This window comes from Pipistrellus hanaki (assembly GCF_964339955.1).
Source record: "Pipistrellus hanaki genome assembly, chromosome: 5".
NCBI classification, from domain to species: Eukaryota; Metazoa; Chordata; class Mammalia; order Chiroptera; family Vespertilionidae; genus Pipistrellus; species Pipistrellus hanaki.
Window position 1 is genome coordinate 69,100,852 of NC_140507.1, and position 24,019 is coordinate 69,124,870.

Genomic DNA, 24,019 nt, shown 5'->3' on the forward strand with positions numbered 1-24,019 from the left:
CAGTGCTGTCCATGTCCATGATTGGTGAATTCTTTAAATATTCTGTCATATTAAAATACGTTTCTATCTCAGTGCTTTCAGTGTATCTTTTACATGATTTGGTGGCATCAGGCATTAGTCATTTTGAAAATATTAATATTTTTCATTGAGTCAAGCAGGTCTTCCAAAATGTTGACATATTATCTTTATAATAATAATAAAAAATCACATTTGTTAAAATCTCTACCAATGTCATCAGGAAGGTCTTGACCTTTTGGGAACCTGTCAAGTTTATGATAGAGGATACAAGTTCTACAAAATTCCATTTTTTCTCTCTAGGATCTTATCTTATGATTGGCAACAAATATTGTCAATTGTTTTTTCTGAAGGTACAGATCATTGCGTTAACTCTTGAGAAAATATCCACCATATAATCAAGTGTGATTAACCATAGTTTACCTGCCAATAGTTATTTAAAGTGAAAATAATGTTGTGGGGAAAAGAAATGTCAAGTGTAACTCACAATGCAATCATACAAATGCTTTTCCTTGAGATATTTTACATCCTTGTGACAATTTTTTTTTTTTTTGTAACGGCCAATTTTTCTTTTATCCTTTCCCTCTTTCATCCCTCCCTGCTAGACTTCCTCCCACCTCATGACCATAATTTTTTATCTGTATCTATGAGTTTGTAAAGAAATTTGCTTTAAATATAAAGTCACAGTAGGTTTTAAGTGAAAGAATGGAAAACATATACTTGTAAACTCTAACCTAAAGAAAGCCAGAGTTGCTGTATTAATATCAGACAAACTTCAGAGCAAGGAATTTTTCCAGAGATAAAGAGAATCATTGCATTGATAGAACAGTTAATTCATCAAGAGGACATGACAATCATACTAGTTATGCCATTAATAGAAAAAGTTTCACAAAATTCACAAAGCAAAAGCTGATAGAACTGAAAGGAGAAATAGCCAAAATACTTGGAAACTCAACACCCCTTCTCAGTCATTGCTAGAATAAGAAGAGAAACTCAGAAAGGGTACAGAAGACTTGAACAACATGCCAACCAACTTTGTAAACTAATATTGATAGAACGCTTAGTAGAGCATCCGCATACAAATCCATTTCTGGTGTACTTGGAAAATTTTTCCAAGGCAGACCATATCCTGAGCCACAAAACACGTAACAGTACAAGTACTGAAAACGTACAGCGTCTATTCTCTGACCACAATGAAATTAAATTAGACATCAATAACAGAAAGACATCTGGAAAATCTCCAAATAGTTGGAAAGTAAACAACACACTTCTACATAATGCAGAGGCCAAAGGAGGGCTGTGGACTAACATCCTGTTGGGTTTATAGCTCTCTCCTCTAAATCTTCGTTTTGCTCAAATGAAATTACCCCGTTGCTCTCAGGAGCCGTGGCGTTAACTCCAGCCAAAGCACAGAAGGTTAGTAAGAGCTGGCACTGGCAGTGGGGTCTGTTCGGTAACTGCCTGAAGAATGTAACCCAGAGCGGTCTGTCAGGCAGGCCCCAGGGCTGCAGAGCAGAACAAATGGGGAAGAAGCTGGGGTAGATTCTGAGCCCTGGTTGGGGGCATCAGGTTGACGCTAACATGGATTCGGGAGAGCAGGGCCGACTGATGCCAGAAGGAAAGGAGCTCCTTCAACACCCAGGGCAGAATCAAGGGGCACACAGGAGGTTTTTCAGGAGGTTAACGTCAGGAGCAAGAGTCTCATGTAGTGTTTCCATGGACACCATCACGGCTTCTAAGTCACAACAGAGCCATCTTCCAGGAAAGGGAGGACTGGCTAGAGTTAGGCAGGCAACTCCATCAGAGACTGGGTCCAGGTGTACCCTCCACACTTACATGACAACTGTCATAAATGGTGGCTCTAACGCATTAAAGCTATTACATTTAATCTCACTCATTTGTGGATAATAACATTATAAACTGATGAACAAAAAGATAGATACAGAGGCAGTAAAGCATCAAACAGACTGTCAAATTATAGCGGGAAGGTTAGGGAGAGGTGGGGGAGATAAGAGATCTACCGAAGGACTTGTATGCATGCATATAAGCACAACCAATGGACTCAAAACACTGGGGGCCAAAACTGGTTTGGCTCAGTGGATAGAGCATCGGCCTGCGGACTGAAAGGTCCCAGGTTCGATTCCGGTCAATGGCATGTACCTTGGTTGCTGGCACATTCCCAGTGGGGGGTGTGCAAGAGGCAGCTGATTGATGTCTCTCTCTCATCGATGTTTCTAACTCTCTATCCCTCTCTCTTCCTCTCTGTAAAAAATCAATAAAATAGATTTTTTAAAAACACTGGGGGGTGAGGGCATGTATGGAAGTGGGGTGTGGAGGCCAATGGTAAAATATGTAAACATATTACCTTAATAAAAAAATTGGGGCAAAAACTATTACATTTAGCCAATTAGGTCTACTTAAGAAAGCAGAGCAATGATCATTTTAGACGGCACACCACCCAAATAGTAAAAATAAAAACTGAGTGTCTTAGAGGGAAGGCGGGGATGAGTGGGAAGAAATTAACCAAAGAACTCGTATGCATGTATGCATAACCCATGGGCACAGAGAATGGGGTAGTGAAGGCCGGGGGCGGAGGTGAACTAGAAGGGGTCAATGCAGGGAGAAAGGGGACATATGTAATACTTTCAACAATAAAGATTAAAAGCACACACGCTTGTGTGTGTTAATGACAAAAGGGAATGTGTTGTCTGTGCATTACCTGCTACCGCCAGATAAATGAGGTGTTAGTATTAAAATACAGCGACATCAGCATCTCACTGTCACAGAGACGATGGAGGAGACCCCTCACATTCTCTGAAAGCATTATCCCATGTACATACAGTTAGTGCAATCAACTGACCCTCAGTTTGTCTGTTTCTTTCACATTTCTCCCCATTCCAGATGAATTACCCAGAACTGTATGAATTTGCACCAGTTTGTCTTCAGTCTAAGTTATGTCATAATCCAATTGCCTCCCGCCCCTTTCCCCGACCACACCGTTTAATCTGATTAGGAACAGAGAGAAAATTGATGATGATCCATGAAATCTGGATAATACCGTGTTCTAGATACCCTCCATGATTTAAAAAAAAAAATCTCTCTAAATATTTTAAAATCTTTCTGCATGGTCTACATAAAAGTCCTTTCAGTTATTTCCTCCTTGGAAGAAGCATATGAGATATTGCTGCTGGAAAGAGGGCCAATTATGTGACCAGGATCTTTGTCTTTTGGCATCATGTGGAGGAAAACGCAGACTTTGCCTCCAGCTAGAAGACAAAACAAAACAAACAAACAAACAAACAAACAAACAAAAAAAACAACACTGCACCTAGCTGGTAAGAGGAAAGCTGATGACTACCGCCAGGGAGACAAAATCCAAGGCAAATGATTCCCATATTCTTTCTCCCTCTCTCCTTCCCCCACCTCTCTCAAATCAAAAGCTGTAGGAGAGAGAAGTTTTTGAAAACCTGATAGACATCACCATCATGGTTCAGCGGTTGAGCATTGACCTATGAACCAGGAGGTCATGGTTCGATTCCTGGTCAGGGCACATGCCCAGGTTGCAGGCTTGATCCCCACTGTGAGGTGTGGGGCATGCAGGAGGCAGCCAACCAATGATTCTCTCTCATCATTGATGTTTCTATCTCCTCCTCTCCCTTCCGCTCTGAAATCAATAAACATATATTTAAAAAAGAAGAAAACCTGGTAGCATTGTGGGAATGATGGATCTACATGTGTCATAGAAAGAAATGAAGGCAAGTTAAACATTTCTACTCAACCCAGATGGGCACGCCAACAGTGGGTAGCAGTAATTGATGACAATGAAGGGTTTTATTTAGGCATGTATCTCTTTACATCTGAGACTCTTTTACTAGACTATTCAATGCTAATTATTTTGATAATGGATGTCTCTCCCAAGGCCATCTACCTAGAGAGGGAAGCTTCTCCAGTGACTAGATTCTGAAAATGCACACATCTCCACACTGCCCTTCCTGCCCTTACCGGATCATCAATCCTTTTCTCTTCAGAGTGGGGGGAATTTGGTTATTCTGAAAACAAGAGCACCTGTAGAGGTCTTCGTTGTTTCTTCCTGGATGTGGTGAAGGCCAGTGGTGGGAAGTCTGTGTGCATGTGCAAGTCACCAGAAAGTCTTGTTGAAAGGCAGGTTCTGACCCAGCAGGACTGGGGTTGGGGCTGGAGGTGCTGCCCTTGCAGCAGGCTTCCAGTGGTCTATGGGCCATTCTTTGGGGAGCAGAGGAAAAGATAAAAATCAAGATTCTGGCTACAGCCCTAGCCAGATTGGCAAAGTGGATAGAGCATTGGCCTGGGGACTCAAGGGTCCAAAGTTCGATTCAGATCAAGGCCATGTACGTTGGTTGCTGGCACATCCTCAGTGGGGGGTGTGCAGGAAGCAGTTGATCAATGTTTCTCTCTCATCAATGTTTCTAACTCTCCCTCTCTCTCTCCCTTACTCTCTTTAAAAAAAATCAATTAAAAAAAAAAAAAAAAAAAAAAAGACTAGCTACAGGTCCTGCCCCTTCTTCCTGGGATGCCTACACAAGTTATTTCCACTCTTTGGGCCACAGCCTTCTCATCTCCAAAATGTTATCGCTATACTCAAAGGTCCTTCCAGCTCTCACGTTGTACGAGACTACCTTGAAGTTTGTCAGAGCGGTAGAGCATTGTGTCCCAAACGACACAGAAATTGGATGACAACACAGGAAGGAGCCAGCTGGTGTCCGTGCAATGCAGCTCCCAGGATGCAACTCCCAGCAAATACAATACAATGTGAATGGTACCTCCTGGATTTGTACAGTGGAGCAGCCCTGGGGGTACCAGGCACACCTTTCTGTCTATGTATATTCCTTTAACTGTTGAGTTCTGCAAAAGTTCCTTCCCCTATAGAGTACATTGGCAGTTTTAAGAGAATTGCTGTATGCTTGAGGGATCAATAGCCCTCCAATAGCCCACCAATGTCAGGCCCCCTGATTCCCACAGAAGTACTCTTCCCCCTTCTATCAGAAAAGAAGAGGCTCAAGAGGGCAGCTTCCCCTGGAAGGGGAAGCTTGGGAGTGACTGTGCAGGGTTTGAATGTGGGCCAAGCTGTGCTAGTAATATGAGACTGCATGCTTGAATGTACTAAACTGAATCCTAGTATGTCAACACCACAGGAGCCCGGAACCTGCCAGGTCTCTGAGAGGCTGCGGGTGTGTGCTTGGCATGTCGGCACCTGGATGCTTGGGCTTTAACCCCCTGGCGAAGTGCCTGCGGTCTCTGGAGATATCCCACCCAGCCTGAAGATCTGTTGTGCGGGGCTTGACAGGGTGGACTGGCCAGGCAACCTCAGGCCAGGCCCCACCCCCCCATCCTGGCCCCAGGTCAGGGGACCCAAGGCTACGCCCTCTGCCCACCAGGGCTTGACAGGGTGGGGACTGGCTGGGCCTGGATTTAGCCCAATTGCCGGGGGAGGGGGGGGGGGGTCCGGCGGCGGCAGTGGTGGCCGAGTCTGGGTCTCACTCGATTTTGAGGCACATGTGGGTGGGTGGGGACTTGACTCTGGGTCTCCCTTTTAATGTGCACAAATTTTGTGCACCTAGACACTAGTCTGTACATAATTTGCATGAACTTGATGTAGAGAGCAACCGACCCAGTATAAAGCAAATCAGAAAATCTGGGGGAGATCTCTACAAAAATAGAAATTGATAGGGTATCTGATATATTTGACTATATCAAGAGAGGATGGATGCAAATGGTGCAGTGGGTAGGGATATTGGAAAAGAATTAGCGATAAAGAAAAACTACACAAACAAACAAACAAAAAAACGAGACCAGTAATAACTCTAGGGAAAACAGAATGTTGTAGAAGAAAACATACTGCATGCTTGGCTGCGAAGAGTATAGAGTCATGATAAATCAAACTGAAAAATAATCAAAGCAACAGCATGATGTGGGTATAGCTGTACTAGGAAGATATGGGGGAGGAATGTGCATGAAGTGGGAGATAAAGCTAATTCTTTTCTCCATAGTTGGAATGGCTAATGCATAAAACAAATGGGGGGGAAAATCAAGAAATAGCAACATAACCGTATTATTTAGAAATGTGGACATAAATATAAAAGGTAACTATAAAAATGTTGAAAATGAGTGCCTATGAGAAGTAGGATATGAGTATGAGAGATTAGGAAGTTATTGCTTTCATAACAAGCTTTGTAGAACTATATGATTCTTTTTAAAGATTATTAAAATATATGCATATCTTTGATAAATGTAAAATCTACATCTGCACTAGCCATGATATGTATCTAATGCTTCAGGAAGAAAAAGATTATATCACTTTACGGTCTCTGATTCCTTCATTCTTTCCCTTCCTCTTCCTCTTCTCTCCCTCCTCTTTCCCGCTCCCTCTCTTTTTCCATTTATTGTCTTCTATTTTATCTCCATAATTCTTTCTCAATTTCTCTTCACTTTTTTTCTTTTTTTCTTCTTTTCTCTCTTTCTGGCATTGTATGTAGCCGAAATAGCTTTATTATTGCTATTACTTATTTATTGAATATAATGTTTCCTGTTCTTTATTCTTAATATTAAAAGCATGCATGGAATGTTCTTTTTCCCCTAACCAAAGCACTCTAAGCAGTGAAATCAGTTATAAGCTTTTTTTTTTTTCCCCCTAAGGTGGAGAAATTATTGATGTAAAGGCTCTCTTAAACTTGGAGGAGATATCAGAGGTCATTGTGTCTAACCAGTCACCTGATGCAGGAGACACCTCTGCATACCTGTGTCCAGCATACATCTTCCAGGCTCTGATTAAACAATGAATGTGTGGAATATTGAGCCACCAGCCAGAACACTCAGATCCAGACAGCCCAACTGTGAATAAGAGCTTCTATTTATTGAATGAAAGTTGCCCTTTCTCAGGTAGTTAAAAAATAACCCAACACTGCTCCTGATGACAGACAGCCCTTGATGTATCTACAGAAATGTATCACGTCCCCTTGAGAGATCTCTGCTCTAAGCTAATTACTTCTCTTTCCTGTTATTTTCTGGACCCTTCACCACCCTAGTCATTCCCATGGAACACTGTAAGTTGTAACTTAATCTTAAAAAAAATTTTTTTTATTGATTTCAGAAAGGAGAGAGATATAGAAACATCAATGATGAGAAAGAATCATTGATTGGCTGCCTCCTGAGAGGTTTTGAAGATGGCTGTGGACAGGAAGGCAGACTGCAAGATAGTATGTGAGTGAGAAAACAAAGGGAGAGTGTGTGGTTGCACAGGGAGTGTTTGTTGGTGAGTTGAGGGACAGCTATACTCCAGGAGACTGTGGGGGACTGCCGGACGGGGCTCTCCTGATGGGGCAGCCCCCACTCTGCTGGGTTCCCTCCCAGAACGACCTGCTCAGACATGGAGACAACACCATCTTCAAGGGGAAAGTGGATGTTACTGAGAGCCTGAAAAGCCCGGAGACTCTATAACTATGGCACCCACTGAACAGCCGAGAATTCGAGAACACCAGTCCCCAGTTGACACAAGCACGCAGATTCAGAGGAGCTCTATACTCCCTCACAGAAAGGAGAGAGAGAACTACATAACCAGACACCCAGAGGAGAGAGATCATGGGGAGACAAAGAAACAGCCCACATATGAAAGAAAAGCAGGCATCACCAGAAAAGGAAGTAAACGAAATAGAGGAAAGCAACCTGTCAGAGAAAGAATTCAGAGAAATAGTCATAAGGTAGATAAAAAGAATGGAAGACAAATTCGACAATATGTGTAAGAATTAAGAGAAAATGAAGAACCAAGAAGAAATGAAAAGATTGATTGCCTCCTGCATGCCCCACACTGGGGATTGAGTCTAAAGCCCTGGTCAGGAATCAAACTGTGACCTCCTGGTTCATAGATCAATGCTCAACCACTGAGCTATACCAGCTGGGCAATGCAGCCTAAGTTTTGAAGTAGCCATTTCTTTTAACTCTTGCTGACTTACATCAACCTCAAAGTCATATAAAATTTTAGATGTGCCCCTGAAAATCCTAGTATTTTATATCTTGTGTGTGGGCAAATGAGTTTTCCCTACATTGCTGTGTGTTTTACATTTATCCCATGAAATCTCCTCTTCTGAGTTTTGGCCCAAATTTCCACCCTGTTTAGAGAATTTCTTATGATTCACTTGAATGAACATGCTTGGCCACCAGTTATAAATTCCTCACATTAAAATTACTTCATCATCCAATCCCCAAACAAAATTTATGTAATCTCAGCTCCAAGAGCAATCCCCTTGGAGCCCCTCACTAGGTGACCCATTTCGGGTACCTTGGACCATTGAGTATGACAATAGAAGAAGCCCTACTTTTGGGTCTCTGGCCTGTTGCACATGATGGGGAGGGGGATAATCACCTTTATTGCCTACAACCCTGGGCCAGTGTCAGACAACCTGGGCTGTCTCATGTAATCCATCATTCCCATGCCTTCTGGGAATGAATGATAATGAGTTGAGCACATGGAGATGAAGCAGATGGTTGGGTAGATTCCATGATGGATGAAGAGCAGAGAACTCCACAAGGCAGAGGCTCCTGATTCCACTGTGTCGCACTCAGTGCCAGCTGTCAACAGCTGGACAGTAGAGAAGAAACTACATTGTGATTAATACTCCATCTGTCAGGGACTGTCAACTCTGACAAATAATAACAATGGCTAGCACTTGCAAAGTGAGTTTTCAACATTCCTTCCCCTTGTAATAACCCTTAATATGGGAAGGCCAGGACGTAGCAACCCAGTTATATCGAAGAGGAAGTGAAGATGCAAAGAGGTTCGGTAACTTGCTCATACCCACAACTCTTAGGAAGGTGGAGCTGGGAGTCAAGGCTGTGTGTCCTGGCTTGGAATCCAGTCTCCTCCCCACAAGGCATCTCTGAAGCCCACTGCCCAGGTCAACAATCAATAAGCCCACCTGCTTTGGGCCTGTCACTGGTTAGCTGCTTGGAGGTAGAGTGGGGAGGGATGGAACAATGTCACACATGAACCTTGACCTCAGTGAGCTCAGTGAGCAACCTAAAGCACTTATTTCAGGCACCTGAGCAGGTGGAGCAGCCCCTGAGCACTCCAGCCACCAAAAGCTGAGGTTGCTCAATTAGTGGAGAAAGCTTCAGGGCTGGTCTGGTCCTGAAGGGTGAACTGTGTTGGAAAGCCTGGGAAGGTAGGGATGGAGGGTGGGCAATGAGAAAAGTCTCAGGAGATAGGTGTGAGTGTAGAGTATTGTAAGAAGAGACTTGCCCAAGTGCCGACAAAAGGGAGTGTGGGAGTCAAGATGAAAGAAAGCAGGATGGAGAGGGTGATCCCATGGCAATGACCAACCAATGACCTTGAGCAAGGAGGTGAGGCCCATCCTTTAGGTATCCACCTGACTTTTAAGGGGCTATGCTGCAGGACAATGACAATTGGGGGAGGGGGGGTCCCTCCCTCAGGAAGGGACAGGTGGGATTGCCTTATTTTCATCTTGGAATGAATGGCTCCTCACCATGAAAAGAAAAATGGAGGGGGAGGGGGACCTAGTTCAGTATCTGGTTAAAACTGTTGTAGGACTGACTGGGGCGGAGCTGCAGAGCCTCACCCTAGGGCTCCGCGGCCACCACCAGCTACCGCTGACCTGGGTGGAGCTGCGGAGCATGCCCCCAAGGCCCTGCCAGGACTGACTTGGGTGGGGCTGGGGACACCACAGGGTGAGATATATAGGTCAGGGCCTCCCCAGGAGTTCAGTTCAGGCTTTGGATCTGGAATTCCTCTGGACTAGCAGATCGGAGCAATAAAAGTTAAATTTTCCTCCCTCAGAGTGCTGGCTGGACATTCTCCTGTGCATTCTGCCTCAACAACCACACTCCAATAGCATGACACATCTTTCTCTATTTGGCACTCAGGAATCAGCCTTCCGGTTTTCTAAAGTTTGTTTTTGTTTGAACTGTAAACAAGTCTGCTTGCTACCTTAGCTTATCATTTCCACCCTGTGCCCAGTTCTCTGCTCAGTTAAGAATGAAGAATGTAGTCATTTGCCCAAGGATACACTACTAAGAATGGTCAGATTAAAGTCCAGGATTTGATACTATAAATCTGAGGCTTTGTCCCTAAGTCAGCCTAACTACTTCTGAGTCATCTTTTGGAGATGTTATTATACTTTGCCTAATTATTTTGGGGAAAAGATGACAAATCAGAAAACATTTATACTATCGATCAAACAAAATTTTATAAAAACCACAAGAGTTAAATTCCTATATCATTTTGTATGTACAATAATTTTTACCAAAACTATATCCTGAATAAGACCTAGATTGATGAAGTTCATAGTACAAATAAACAATAATTACTTTTTTTAAAACAGTAAATCTAAATTCAAGATTTTGAGAGATTACACACTTTTCACCAGGATATTCCAACAGCAGAAAAAGATAAACACTGATCTGTGAACACTGCATAAAAAAATGTTCTTATAATAGCTAAGATTTGGAAACAACCTAAGTGCCCATCAGCAGATGAGTGGATTAAAAAAACTGGTACATCTACTCAATGGAATACTATGCAGCTATAAAAAAGAAGGAGCTTTTACCAATTGCAACAGCATGGATGGAACTGGAGAGCATTATGCTAAGCGAAATGAGCCGATTGGAGAAAGATAAATATCACATGATCTCACTCATATGTGTGATGTAATGATCAACATAATTTGACGAACAAGAATAGATCCAGAGATAACAAATGGTAGGAGTCGGGGGGTTAGAGAGAAACCAAAGGACTTGTATGCATGCATAGTAGCATAACCAATGGACACAGACACTGGGGCACTGGAGGCTGATTGGAAATGACTTGCAGGGAGCAGGGGGTGTGAAGTGTCAATTGGGAAAAAAAGAGACATATGCAAAACTTCAGATAAATAAATAAATAAATAAATATAAATAAATAAATAATAAATAGTTCTTAAAATATTTGTATTGGATATGAAATAGGTTAAAAACTAACAAAAATACTAAAGGTGATTGTAAAGAATATATATATAAATATATAAATATATATAAATATATATAAATATATATAAATATAAATATATATATATATATATATATATATATATATATATATATATATAGTAGAGCAGGACACAAATGAAAACATAGCAGGGCACCTAATAGTCCAATTGATTGAGACAGAAAGTAGAATGTGCTTTCCAGGGGCTGGGACACGGGAGAACAGGCAGTTATTTAATGGGTAGAGAGTTCCAGATTTGTGAGATGAAAAGAATTCTGGAGATGAATGGAGGCGGTGTTTGTACAACGACATGAAGCTCCTCGGCACTACTGCTAACTGTGCACTTCAGGCTGCCTGACCTTGGACAAGTTCTGTTGTCTTCGTAAAATTGGAATAATAATAGTGCCTACCTCACAGGGCTGTTGTCAAGCTTAAATGAGTTCCTGTGAGAAAAGCACTTGGAATTGCCTAGCACATGGCATATACGATAAAGTGTTTTCCTCTTTTGCCTTCTTCTTCTTCCTCTTTTCCCTTCTCTCCTTTTTCATACTCTTTCTCCTCCTTCTATTATTACTATTACTGCTGTTATCATTGTCATTATTATATCATTACTACTTTTTTCCTCTATGATACAGGCCTCACATTGGAGCTGCCTCCCAGGGATGGTCCGGAGGCGTAGTCATTGAAAGTGACTAAGACATTTCTGACCCAGCTGTGGGTTGGCAGCTGTACTGTGAAGAGAGCCGAGCCTTGGCAAACTGTTCTCGTGTATGAGATCTGACCCTCAAGTATAGAGGCTGAAGTTTTAACCAAGGAATGGGAGCCTGTGCATAAATGCTACCTCCAGAGCTCTGTCCTGGGGGCAGGGGAGAGGGGCTGTCCACATAAATGGGCTGTATTGCCATGGCTCAGTCTATTTTTGGAATTTCCCTAGTGCCTTCCCCCATCTCCATCCCAATAGAAATGCTATTGCTCTCTTAACCTTTTGGTTAGATCTCCTTTTCTAAATGTAATCAATCTGCTTAGGGATATAGTTATGTCTGCCTGGGCCCACCTCTCATTCTTGAGAACAGTGAACTCGTCTTATTCATGCCCATACGCGCCCCCCCCCACCCCCCGCCCCCGTCTCTGTGCAATGTCAGTTCTCCATTAATGCTGGATTTATTGCTGAGTTATGTTGAGACTGACTTTGTGAATTACGGGGTGCTCTTATGACTATCCCCACTGTGGCCAATCTTTGTCCTTTGGGGTTAGATGTGGCTTTAGGAAAACATGAAGTAATCTTAAGCTAAGCTTGGTGAATGCATTAAACAATGCCAATTCTGTCCTACAAAATAAGTTTACAAGGCTGGTTTCCTTGCATGGATTATAAGCCAGGTCTACCTGCCATTTCCCTAGGCGATTTCCAAAAGGTACTTTGAGCAGGGCCTTTGGAATAGGCTCATGAAGATCAAGGCTGGCTCCTCTGCTCTGGACCTAGCAGCCCTCCCTGAGTGGACTGTAATGCCAAAAGTGGCCACTAGAGGGGGGACGTGATCCAGACCCCAAGGTGGGCCTCCACAATTGCTCCAAAAAACTTTGCATTTAAAGACTGGCCGCCAGAGCAGCTGCAGTTCACATCCCAGTCAGTACCTAGCAGAGCGGCTGGTGCCTCCACAGGACATCTCCCGAGCACTGCCTTGGCTGAACCAGGCGAGGTACCCAGACAGGGCTCCCCAGCCCCAGGGCTCGACTCGGGCACAAAGCTGAGTCTTACCTCCTGACCTGATCCTCCTGGAGAAGTGACCCCAAGACCAGTGACTGGGCACCCCCAACAGCCTCTTTCTATGATTTGTTCTGGATTGGGCTGGCTGTGGGGACAGGCTCCCAGGGGCTGCCTGGGTCTCGGTGCAGCAGTAGCAGCCACCTCTCCAGCCACCATGGGCGCCGGGAACTGAGGGGACAGCCTCTGCAGCCTCAGTGGAGGCCCTAAGGTGAGTCTTTATCACTTTGACACTAACGTTGTCCCAGTACCTGGCAGCGGGAGGACACGGTCTTCAGGGATCCTCAGGCCTTGGAGCAGGGAGGGGCCAGCCCTAGGTGGGAAGGGCCCCGTGGCAGCCTGAGGAGAACCAGGGGCCCTGGTCCAGCTGTCTGCACTGGCGACTGAGAGTCTGCATTTGGGGCCAGAGGAAGCTATTGCCTTAGGGACAAGCATTCCAGGGCTGGGACAGTGCTCCAGAGCCGATTCGGGGAGCAGATGGTATGGGTGACAGTCTCCCTACATGTGCGTGCGTGTGTCTGTGCGTGCGTGCGAGCGTGTGTGTCTGTGTGCATGCGTGTGCTTCTATGTCTGTGCACACATGCCTTTTGGTGGAATATATATGAAAGGAGAGCTTATTTATAAAACATCTACACCTTTCCAGCTTGGGGTTGTGATTGAGGTTAACTAAGTACAGTTAGAGGAGGAGAGTGTTACAGACCCACTTAGGGATCCACTCTCCAGAGAGGCCACATGACAGCTAGGGATCCAAAGAAAAGCTGTGCGCCCTGCAGCAGGAGGTGCTGGGTCCCAGACACACCCTCTTTGCAGCAACGAGCAAGGCTCATGCCACCTCCTCAGCAGGGAGAATTGACCGAGTCCTTCTGCTGCCAGGAGAGGGACTCTGAGAGTCGGGTCTGGATCTTAGCTCTGGCCCGCACTCACGATCGCCTTTGCAAAGGGCGCCCTAACAGCATTATTCCTGACCCTGTCAAAGTGGCAAGGAGGCCTCAGGAACCTGCAGACCCTCCTAGTTTGGCTGCTAGGCAGAATCAGAAGATGCTGGGGCTCATGGCTCTCACCAGACTGCCACCGACTTCCTGCGTGCCCTTGTTCGTAAAGCCCGTCCACGTTCACGGTCCCACACAAAGCTCTCCGTAACCGCGTGGCAGGCAGATGGGCTTCTCCCCATCGCAGAAAGGGCTGCCTGAGGCTGCACGATCTCAGCTGATTGGGTCAAGTTTCCGAGTAACAGGAGTGGAGCCAGGAAAGGACCCCGTGTCTGCTGGCCTGTTCAGAGGGCCGGGGGTGGGGCTGAGGATGGCTGAGAGCCTCAGCCCTAAAATGCACCATCAAATACAATAAAAAGCACCAGCGAGACACTCTAAGAGGTAAAGTGGGGAGGAAGGTCTCAATCTGGCTGGCAACACAGAGGTGCGGGCTCCTTGGGCTTCCTCCGCAGGGCACCTGGGTGTCCACACCTCCCATGTTTCCATGGCCTTGTCCCCTTCCGGCTGTCAGAGCCCCACCTGTCCCCCTCAACTGACTCATGTTGGGCCCTAAAGGTGGTCACCAAAAGGGATGGCTAACCCTTCCAGGACAAAGCACTCTCATGCTGAGCCAGTGCCCTGGGTGGGGAGCGTTTGTGTGCCCCCTTGCCCCTCTCCCACATCCCTGGTTCTTGCCTCTTTATGCCTCTGTGTGTCTTTAAAATGGGAATGACAGACTGACACCACCCCACAGTGCTCCTGGGAGGGCAGAGAGGCCCCGGATGGCAAATGGACTGCAGTTTGTGGGATGTGTGCACACATGAGGGGTTTCGCTCTATTATCACCCACACGGCAGCTAGCTGTTCCTGGCCTGAGAGCACAGACTCAGCCCAAAGATGGCTCTGAGACCAACGATGGAAGGGTCTAAAATAAACCTTGGTTTGAAAGAACATGCTTAGGTTTCATTCCCAAGTAACAAACATTAGCAGAGCTGGCTGAGCATCTGCAATCTCATCTCACTCACATCTGGCCTCCTGCTCGGCCAGCCCGTCTCCCCAACCAGCTCCCCCGGATCCTGCTCCGCCAGCTGAGGGGTGCGGAGGGAGCAGAGATGGGGCCGCCCTACAGACACATCTGACATAACTACAAGTGTATCCTAGCTCTGCCAGGAGCTGAGCACCAGAGGGGACGGTGAAAGTGAAGATGGGGCCACGCTGGCCCACGCCCATCTCTACACTTCCCTCCAGCATGGCGGCTCTGGCTCCCTGAATACCCGGGCAGCAGCGCCTGTTGCCTTTGGCCACGAGAGGGTTACCGCATGCAGAGGACACCGGCCTCCTGCTTGCTGGATCCCACGGAGACAGAGGGAGGGGTGCTGCACACAGTGCTCTGAAACTAGGAAACTTAGCAGCAGTGGAGCTGTTCAGGGACCCACCTAGAGGCCCTTACTGGGTGGAGGACTTGGATGGATGGAGGTTATCGGGAGATTAGCAAACTGGACTGGACACAACTGCAGCCCAGAGAAGCTGGGTAGGAGCTGTCTTGGAGCTCCAGGAAGCCCCTGGTGCAGGGAAAAGAGACCATGGTAGAGATGTAGCTCCCCTCTGCCCCTTCTCCCACAGGCTGGGAGAAAGGCCTGCAGAGACTGTGAACACCCTGACTGTGCGTGCATGTGTGTGTATGTGTGTGTGCGTGTGTGTGAGTGCATGCATGTGTGTGAATACTGCATGTATGTGTGAATGTACACATGCATGTGTGTGTATCTGAGCACATGTCGTGTGTGTGCACACACGTGTGTATTGTATGCACACATGGGTATGCAGGAGTGTGGCATCTCATTACTTGAAAAGACAAGAGCAGAATCTGCTCTCCATCCCTCTGGCTGTCAGAAGGGCAGTTGGTTGACAACTGCTCATTTACGGCCTCTTCCCAGCCCTGAAGTCAGGGGTCTCTGGAGGGTGCCAGCCCCAGTTCAGGGCGCCCGCCCCACCGAGAGCTGTTGAAGGAAGAAGACAGATCCCCACTATCAGAAGGGCTCACAGGGCCTTGGCCCTCTGAAGCATGAGGAAACTGGGGAGGGGGAATCGGTCTTTGTAGATGTCACCGGTGGAGGACAGCAGCCCAGTGATCAGGCTCAGGGCCACAGGGTGGACACCTTGTTCTACCTGCTCACTTCTGTTTCCACCTACAGTTTATTCTCTCTCTTCCCTTTCTTCTCTCTCTCTCTCCCTCCCCACTCCACTCGCTGCCTCTCCACCGCTGCTGAAGGACAGGATGGAGAACAAAGCCATGTACCTGAACACTGTGAGCGACCGCGACACCGGCTCCCTCTTCGAGGAGCCCTTCGATGGCAGGAGCCTGTCCAAGCTGAACCTGTGTGAGGACGGTGAGTGCCTGCGGCTCAGGCCCAGGGGAGAGATCTGCCCCAGGCCCCGCGCCCAACCTGGGCATTGCCCCCGGGGGCGGGGACCTCCTGCCCAATACTGCATGTGGCGAACTTCCTGCCTTGAGGGGTCGTTTCCAAATGTCCTCTCATTCATACATCTCAACAACTCTGTGATTAGCAAGATGAGGAGCTGTTTTACAGACAAGCTTATGGAAGCTGAGAAAAGCATTAGGGATAATTCAGCTCATCCGTCATAGAGGTCTCCTGACTCCTTTCGCCTCTCTCCTCTGAGTGAGTGAGATTGCGGTCAGACAAAGACACCCGAAACAATTAGCCTGGACCCTCTCAGGTTAGGAGCCAACGATCCATTTCCACACAAAGCCAGCACAGAGCTCAATACTTAGTAGGTGCTTTGCATAAATTGCTGCGTGAATGCACACACTTCTCTTTGCATTGAGTGCAGGAGTGGAGAGCCTCCTCCCCCACATCAAAGATGCATAGAACGGAGCTCACAGAAGAGTGAAATAGAGAGAGTCTGTATGAGTCAGGTTCTCTAGACAAACAGAACCGGTGTGATACAATGTGAGGAATTGACTCACGCGGCTATGGAGGCTGAGAAGTCCCGCCATCTGCCATCTACAGGCTGGAGACTCGGGAGAGCCAGGGTGTAATTCAGTCCAAGTCAGAAGGCCTGGAACCAGAGGAGTCAGTGGTCTAAATAGCATCTTGAGGGTTGTAAAGCATGAGGTGAGATGGTCCAACTCAAGCAGTTGGGCAGGAAACCAAAAGCAAACACCTCCACTCTTTTATTCTAACTCAGGCTCTCAACTAATTGGATGAGGCCCACCCGCATGAGGGAGAGCAATCTGCTTTCCTGAGCCCCACCAATCCAAAAGCCAATCTCACCCAGAAACGCCTTCCCAGACACGCCCAGAAATGATGTTTAACCTGGGCACTGTCATGGCACCGTCAGGTTCACGCAAAATTAACTGTCATGCTGGCCCCTTTTCAAGGTTATGTTCATTGTGCTCCACTCTGCGAGCCGCCTCTGTTGTGAAATCACTCAAAATAGAAATGACTCTCCTTCATGCTCCAAGCCTGTTTTTTTCTCCCAAAAGGTGCTATGTGTAGGAAGGGAAGTTGCGTGGCTTAGAAAGGCAGCGATGGAGGACAGTCTCCGCCGGGAGGGAAGACAAGGCAAATTTGGGCTTGGGACCAATACACCCCCTCCTGCTGCCCTAGTCAACTGCCCACCATCACATCTCTTCCTCTGGACCCCAGGCAACAAACATATTTTGAGAACCCACCATGTGCCAAGCTATTGGCTAGGAGCCAGGACACTCCCATGAGAAATTAAACCATCCTTGCCCTATGAGCCTTTATGACCCCGGGGGAAAAGACTGGCATGCGGAGGATTACCCAGCATATAAAGTGGGCAAAAATATGTGTGATGATTGAAGTCAAGCAGGGAGAAGCCTCTCGGGAACAGGCCTTACAGGTGGAATACAACTCTCTAAGAAAAGAGGTAGGTGGGGGAAGGATGACCGGCTGAGCGGCACTAAGCCAGGCCAGCGGTTCTGTCAGGCTAATGCCACCCGGGAAGAGAGGAAGGACCGGGGCCACTCGGTCAGTGGCCAGGCTCAGCCTGTCCCCACCAGCACATCGGCAAAGGCCAAGTTGGTTTTTGTGTCCCTGCTCCAGCCCTCTTCCCACGGCCCATCAGTAGGGAGGCCTGGTAGAGCAAGAGAGACCTGGGGTCCAGCACAGTGGTGGTGACTGAAGGACCGCCAGGCCCATCCTGGGTGCCAGTGTGGGAAGGGCAGGGTGGGAGACCCCAGGGAGAGAAGAGGCCTGGGGTTAGAAGTGCCACTGGGCCATTGTACCCTTTTCCTCGTACCTTATCTTACTCTCCATTTTTCTGAACCCCAAATTAAAAAACAAAGATTACTGGGAGCAGAGGATTGGAAAGTAGCAATAACCTTAGCCACTGTGCATTCCAGTCTCCTCCCCTCCCCCCCACCTCCCTTCTGCCCCCCACCCCCACCCCAGCCATGGGGAGATCTGATCAGAGCAAATCTCCTCAGGGGTAACCTGAGGCCCAGCACCCCACACAATATGGCCAGGAGAGCTTGGAAGATGTGGGATCGAGATTGACTCACCTCTCCCAGAGCATGTGATCTGACCAAGAGACATCCCGTCTCTGGGCCTCAGTGTCTTCATCTGCCACGTGGGGGCATTGGAGTGTCTCTGAGGTGCTGTCTCGCTCTAACTCCCTGCATACAGAGAAGGTTTGGTCATTGCATTTAGGGCGTGGTCCTTTTAAAATCTAACCTGGGACATGCCGCTACCCTGAGCAGAACCAGGCAAAGGCTCCCACCTCAACGGGAGTGAAAACCCAGGCGCTGACCTGGCGGAGGAAGCTGTCTTCCACGTTGAACCTGCCGGCATGCCCGCCAGGGCCTCTGCTCCCCAGAAGGTGCTCCCCCAACCAACTCAACTCATTCCCTCACCCCCTTCCAGCCTCTGCTCAAACCTCACCTTCCCCGGTGGGCCTTCCAGCCACCCCTGCCCTCGGACCCCATTTTTTCCCACAGTCTACGTCCTTCTAAAGTTCCATTGTAATTTTCCTATTGACTGCGTGTGTCACTCACTGTCTGCTTCTCACGGGAAGAACGAGGGGACAAGGGCAGCATCTCTGTTTTGTTCATGGATGTCTCCCGGCCTGGCACATCATGAGTGCTCACTGAGTATTTGTTGAATGAATGAATGAATGAATGAACTAAAACAGGGTCCTTGAAAGTTAACGGTAGCCAAGCAAATGTTTTCTAAATCTGAATTCCAAATCATCTGGGTCTTCCCAAATCTTCATTCCTGGATGCCAGGTGTGAGGTGGGGCGGGCGGGGGTGTGAGGTGGGGCGGGGTGTGGGGGGCTGGGGTAAGGGAGAACCAGGAATCCCAAAAGACTAGAGTGTTGAGATGCAGCCAGCTACCTAAAAGCTGGTGGGCTCCTTTTCTCCCCCCCATCCTCTTCCCTTTTGTTTATAGGAGCAAAGTGGTGGGCTCTGGCTTGAGGAAATTCCAGCCAGATTTGATCTGTTTCCCCAGGATTTTGCTTTTTCTTGATCCTCATCCCTGGAGAGTGTAACAGGAGAGGGAAACGAAGGTGGGGCTAGTGGGAATGGGAGTGGGGGTGGGTGTAAGTTGATGGGAAAGAAGATGGAGGGCAGAGGGAGGACAGGGAGGGAGAGCACAGCCACTTGTGGGCCTTGATGGAATCAAAACGGTACCGTCTGGTGGGCCTCACAGGCGTCTGCGTTCTTTCCAGATTCTTCCCTTGAAGGCAGGGAGGTGGGGAAGAGAGGGGGTGCCTCTTCTTGGCCGTGGGGATACTGAGATCTGGGGAACAAAGTTGCAGAAATGCAGCCCAGATACAGGATATGACCTGGACTTTAATGGGGGTGGCACTTTAAAGAGGTCAGGGGGCAAACGTGGTATTTCACAGGTCACACGCAGACAGCTTCCCTTCCCCTCTTCTGCTCTCCTTCCTTTCGCCTCCCACCCGGCCCTTATCTGTACCCTTTCCACTCACCAGGTGAACAGGGAAGGTGAGGGCTGCTCAGTGCCTGGGTTCCTCTGCCTCCTCCACGAGGAGCCACCTCGCCCCACTCCTGCGTCCTCCAGGGCTCCCTCCCACACCGCACTCTGTGACTCGTCAGGACCTCTCCCTTCTCTGCACCCCTTGGTGGGGCACCTCTCAGGACCCGCCTCCTTCCCGTGTCTGAGCTTTCAGCATTCCCAGCGGAGCCCCCTGGTGATGGGAAGGCCCCGAGGGCAGGACTGCCTCACCACCTTGTCTCGTCTCCACGTGCAAAGCATTGGCTGCACCTGCTTTGCTGGGCGAACGTGGAAGGAGTGACTGCAGAATTGGGCCTCCAAGGTCCTGTAGCCAGGCCTCCTCTGGCCTGGATGCCCACTTCACCTCCTTTGAACAGAAACCCAACAGGGACCTGTGGGGCCTGCTCCCCCTTGCCTCGCTCGTCTCTCCTCTCCCCCTTCCTCTCCGTCCGCTCCCACCTTCCCTGGGCCTTTCTTTGCTAGCCTGTATAGCCGTAAGCCTGTCCAGTCTGGCGCCAGGAGGCGGAGGAGGAGGAGGAGGCCTGGGCGGGGTGGTGTTTGGCTGGGTCCGGCCCTTTCTGAGGGTCAGAGAGAGGCGTTAATGTCAGAAAAATATTGCAGTCAGCTCGCCCCGCAGCCTCAGACCCTCCACCACACTCGTGGCTCCTCCTCCACCGGCCACAAGTGGAGGCCTGCCGCGGTAATGAGTTACACATGCTCCTGGCCGCGCCTGCACGCCTGCCTGCTGGGTTCAGAGCCCGAGCTCCCCGTTCTGGTGCTCCTTCCCCGTAAAGTGAAATTGTTCTCCCAGGGGAACCCCCACTTCTACTTGCTCATCAATCAACTCTTCCCTGTGCGTCTGGCGCAGACCAGGGCTGCTGGGCAGCTGCCCGAGGGGAGGAGTGGACTTCCTGGGAGGGTCTGCTGGGGCCTGCGGAGGGCCACCGCCTTCTACAGGTTGGAGACCTGGGCGCTGAAGCAGGCGATGAGCAGGGAATGAACTTGGGCAGCACCAAGATGCTCCCAGGTTCTGTTCCTGCGAAACCAGAGCAGAGCGGGAAGCACTGCTGGATGCACGTGTGGCCCCTGGTGGGTGGGTCGAGGGTCTCTCTGCCTGTAGGACTGTCGCCCCACAAGTTGGGGAACAGCCGGGAGGCGGCAGGAGCCTGGACTTTGAAGGTTGGCAGGTCTGGGCAGAATCCATAGACGGAGTGGCCGGGGGCCTTGGGCTTGGGATGGGGTGTGTTCTGCTTGCCCCTCCTTCCTCCTCGCCACCATTGGGCTCTGCCAGGCTGGGGTTGGCTTTTGGGGAGCCGCCCTGGGAGGAGGTGGGAGGACAGGAGAAAGGGAGGTTGGGGTATCTACTTGCCCGACTCCCGCTCTATGGAGTCACCTCAGGCTTCTGTGTCCTTCCTTCCCTGCAAGGTCATAGCTCCGTGGGAGCCACCCTCTCCACGCTGGCTTTCTCTGGCCCTGGACCCCTCCTTGACCCTGGGGCTGGCAGTGGTTACAGCCCAAGGGCCACTCCAACCCTGTGGGCTCCTTACACCCTGACCACTCCCTTTACTCAACCCTGTGGTTCCTAGTGTGAGTGGGCCATCTGCTTCTCCGGCCTCGAGCCCTCAGTGTCCCCATCAGCAAAATGGGAATACTGTTACTCACTTCACGGGAGCAGTGGGGAAATCGGGCGGCATAACCCACGTAAAGCGCCTCACGCACAGTTGAGCCTCAAAACGTATGTGTTTCACCTCCCTGACCTTTGCAGGGGTGGGGGTGGGGGGGAATGGAGGGATTCCCTGCCAATCTTGGGAACACAGGGAAAAAGGAGTGAGAGATGAGGAGGAGAGTCAGGAGCAGCTGCCACCCAGGGTCTCCTGGGAAACACCCACACCACGTCCCAGGGACCCCGGCCTGGCTCTAATCTTCTGCTAGAGAAAAAGCACTGTTTCTGCCCTGGCCGGTGTGGCTCAGTTGGCTGAGTGTCTCCTGTGCACTGAAGGGTCCCAGGTTGACTCTGGGTCAGGGCACATGTCCAGGTTGCAGATTCAATCCCCAGTTTTGGGGTGTACGGGAGGTAGCCAATTGATGCTTCTCATTCACATCGATGTTTCTCTCCCTCTCCCTTTCTCTCTAAAAATCAATAAAAACTTATTTTTTAAAAAAGCACTGTTTTAGTTAATGAACTTCCTCAGGAAGCCTAGATAGATAAGGAAATGGAGCAAATTCTTTTAGTCCAAGTTCTCAGATAGAAGAACCTTTAAGGGAAGGAAGCCTGGGTCCTGAGGGCTCCGGCTCTGTGGCGTGCATGAGGTGGAGCCCCCCCCTCCCCCCCCCACATCGGAGCAGTTGGCTCCGGAGGGCTTTCCTGAGGTTTGCTACCAGAAGGGTGGAGGGATGGGTTTCATTGTCCCCGACTGGAGCCTGGGTTCTTGCAGAGGGGACAGGGAAGAGTGACAAGAGCCCAGACACCCCGAGAGCTCCTTCCACATTGGCGGTATAGTGCATGAATCTTCATGCACTGGGCCTCTAGTTGCATTATAATTTGATTAATACTCAGAGGGAAGAACAAGCAGAGTACAGTTAGAGGGGAGGAGAAGGAGCCCCCAGTCTGCCCTGGGGAGGAAGGAAGGCCTCCTGCAGGAATAGACACAGGAGCAAACTATCAGAGGGCAGGGCCCAGGGTGCCTGTAAGAAGGGGCAGGGAAGGACTTTCCAAGCCCAGGGAGGGAGGATAACGATGGGAGGTAATAAACACTCACTTATCGAGCTCCGCCAGGCCAGGCCCGGCCCTGCTCTAAGCATTTTACGAGTATGAGCTCATTTGATCCTCACATCAACCCAGTGAGATGATTCTCCTTATTATACCCAAGTGACATATGAAGGAACCACGGCACAGAGACCTGGTAACTTGCCCAAGATCTCCGTGTTAGGAGGGATTGGTGTCTCAGCGCACTCAGGCTGCTGTAACTCAATGCCACAGGCTGGGTGGCTGATAAGCAACAGAAATTGACTTCTCATGGTTCTGGAGACTGGGAAGTCCAAGATCAAGGTGCCAGAAGATTTGGTGTCTGATGAGAACCCGCTTCATAAAAACTGTCTTCTCACTGTGTGCTCACATGGGGAAGGGGATAGATAAATCTCTGGGGTCTATTATAAAGCGACCAACCCATTTATGAGGGCTCCACCCTCATGACCCAATCTCCCCACAGAGGCCCCACCTCCTAATACCATCACACTGGGGCTTAGGTTTCAACATATGAATTCGGTGGGATGTGAACATTCAATCTATAGCAATTGGTATCAGATTCACTGACTCTACAGCTCACACATTCTTTTTTTTAAATATTTTCTTATTGATTTCAGAAAGGAAGCAAATGGGGGAGAGAGATAGAACATCAATGATGAGAGAGAATCATGGATAGGCTGCCTCCTGCATGACCCCTACTAGAGATGGAGCCTGCAACCTGGGCATGTGCCCTGACTGGGAATTACTAATAAACCAATGATCTCTTGGTTCCTAGGTCAACATTCAACTGCTGAGCCACCCCCGGCTAGGCAATACACTCTTAATTATATGAATCTAAAGCCAAATTGTGAAAAGATTTCCTGTACCATCCATAGGAGTCGGGCTTCTGGAGACACTGGGAAGCCAGCAAATGGTTTCACAGAAGTGAAAGGTTAAAGTCTGATTTGCATTTTAGAACCGCTACTCTGGCTGCAGCAGGACGTTAGATTTTTCCAGCAAAGCCATGTCGTGGATTGGGTGGAGAGAAGCCAGAATACAGTGGATTAGGTTTTGACCTGAAAGAGATGAAGAGGACCCTTGTACCTTGAATACAGACTCTGATTTTAAGGCACCTGGTTATGAGGCTGGGAAAAGAATCAGTGGACTGATAGAGGGCATCTGGGGTCAAGTCTTGGTAGGATAATCCAGGTGAGAAAGGCTGGTGCCTCAAAGGAGTGGAGGAGGTGAGAGGTGACTCAGTTCTGGTTCTATACTTTTAGGTTAGAGCTGGCAAGCCGGTGAGGTGTGTGAAAATGAGGAGAGGCCCAAGGAAAGAGTTCTGGCTCACGCCATGCTGAGCGGTGTAAGAGGTTAGGAGGTCAGGAGGAGCAGCAAAGGAGACTGAGGAGGAGCAACCAGTGAAAGAACAAGCAAGAGGGTTGAGCCCTGGAAGTGTATTGAGGAGGAAGGGGTGACCAACTGTGCCAATGCCATTGAAAGGTCACATTGGAAGAGCAGTGAGTACCGGCCAATGGG

General features: G+C 48.7%; 1 protein-coding gene across 4 annotated transcripts in view; it reads left to right on the top strand.

Moving 5' to 3' along the window:
- Positions 1–12,615: 12,615 nt before the first annotated feature.
- Positions 12,616–24,019, top strand: part of SCARA5 (scavenger receptor class A member 5) — a 102,201-nt gene continuing 90,797 nt past the window's right edge. For 2 of the 4 annotated variants that reach the window (XM_084886421.1, XM_084886424.1), the window contains exons 1-2: positions 12,616–12,999; positions 16,030–16,142. In XM_084886421.1, the coding sequence (XP_084742547.1) occupies positions 16,031–16,142 (112 nt within the window). In that variant the 5' untranslated portion in view covers positions 12,616–12,999; position 16,030. Of the gene's footprint in view, positions 13,000–16,014; positions 16,143–24,019 lie in introns of all 4 variants that reach the window. The other 2 variants (XM_084886422.1, XM_084886423.1) reach the window with 2 other exon arrangements.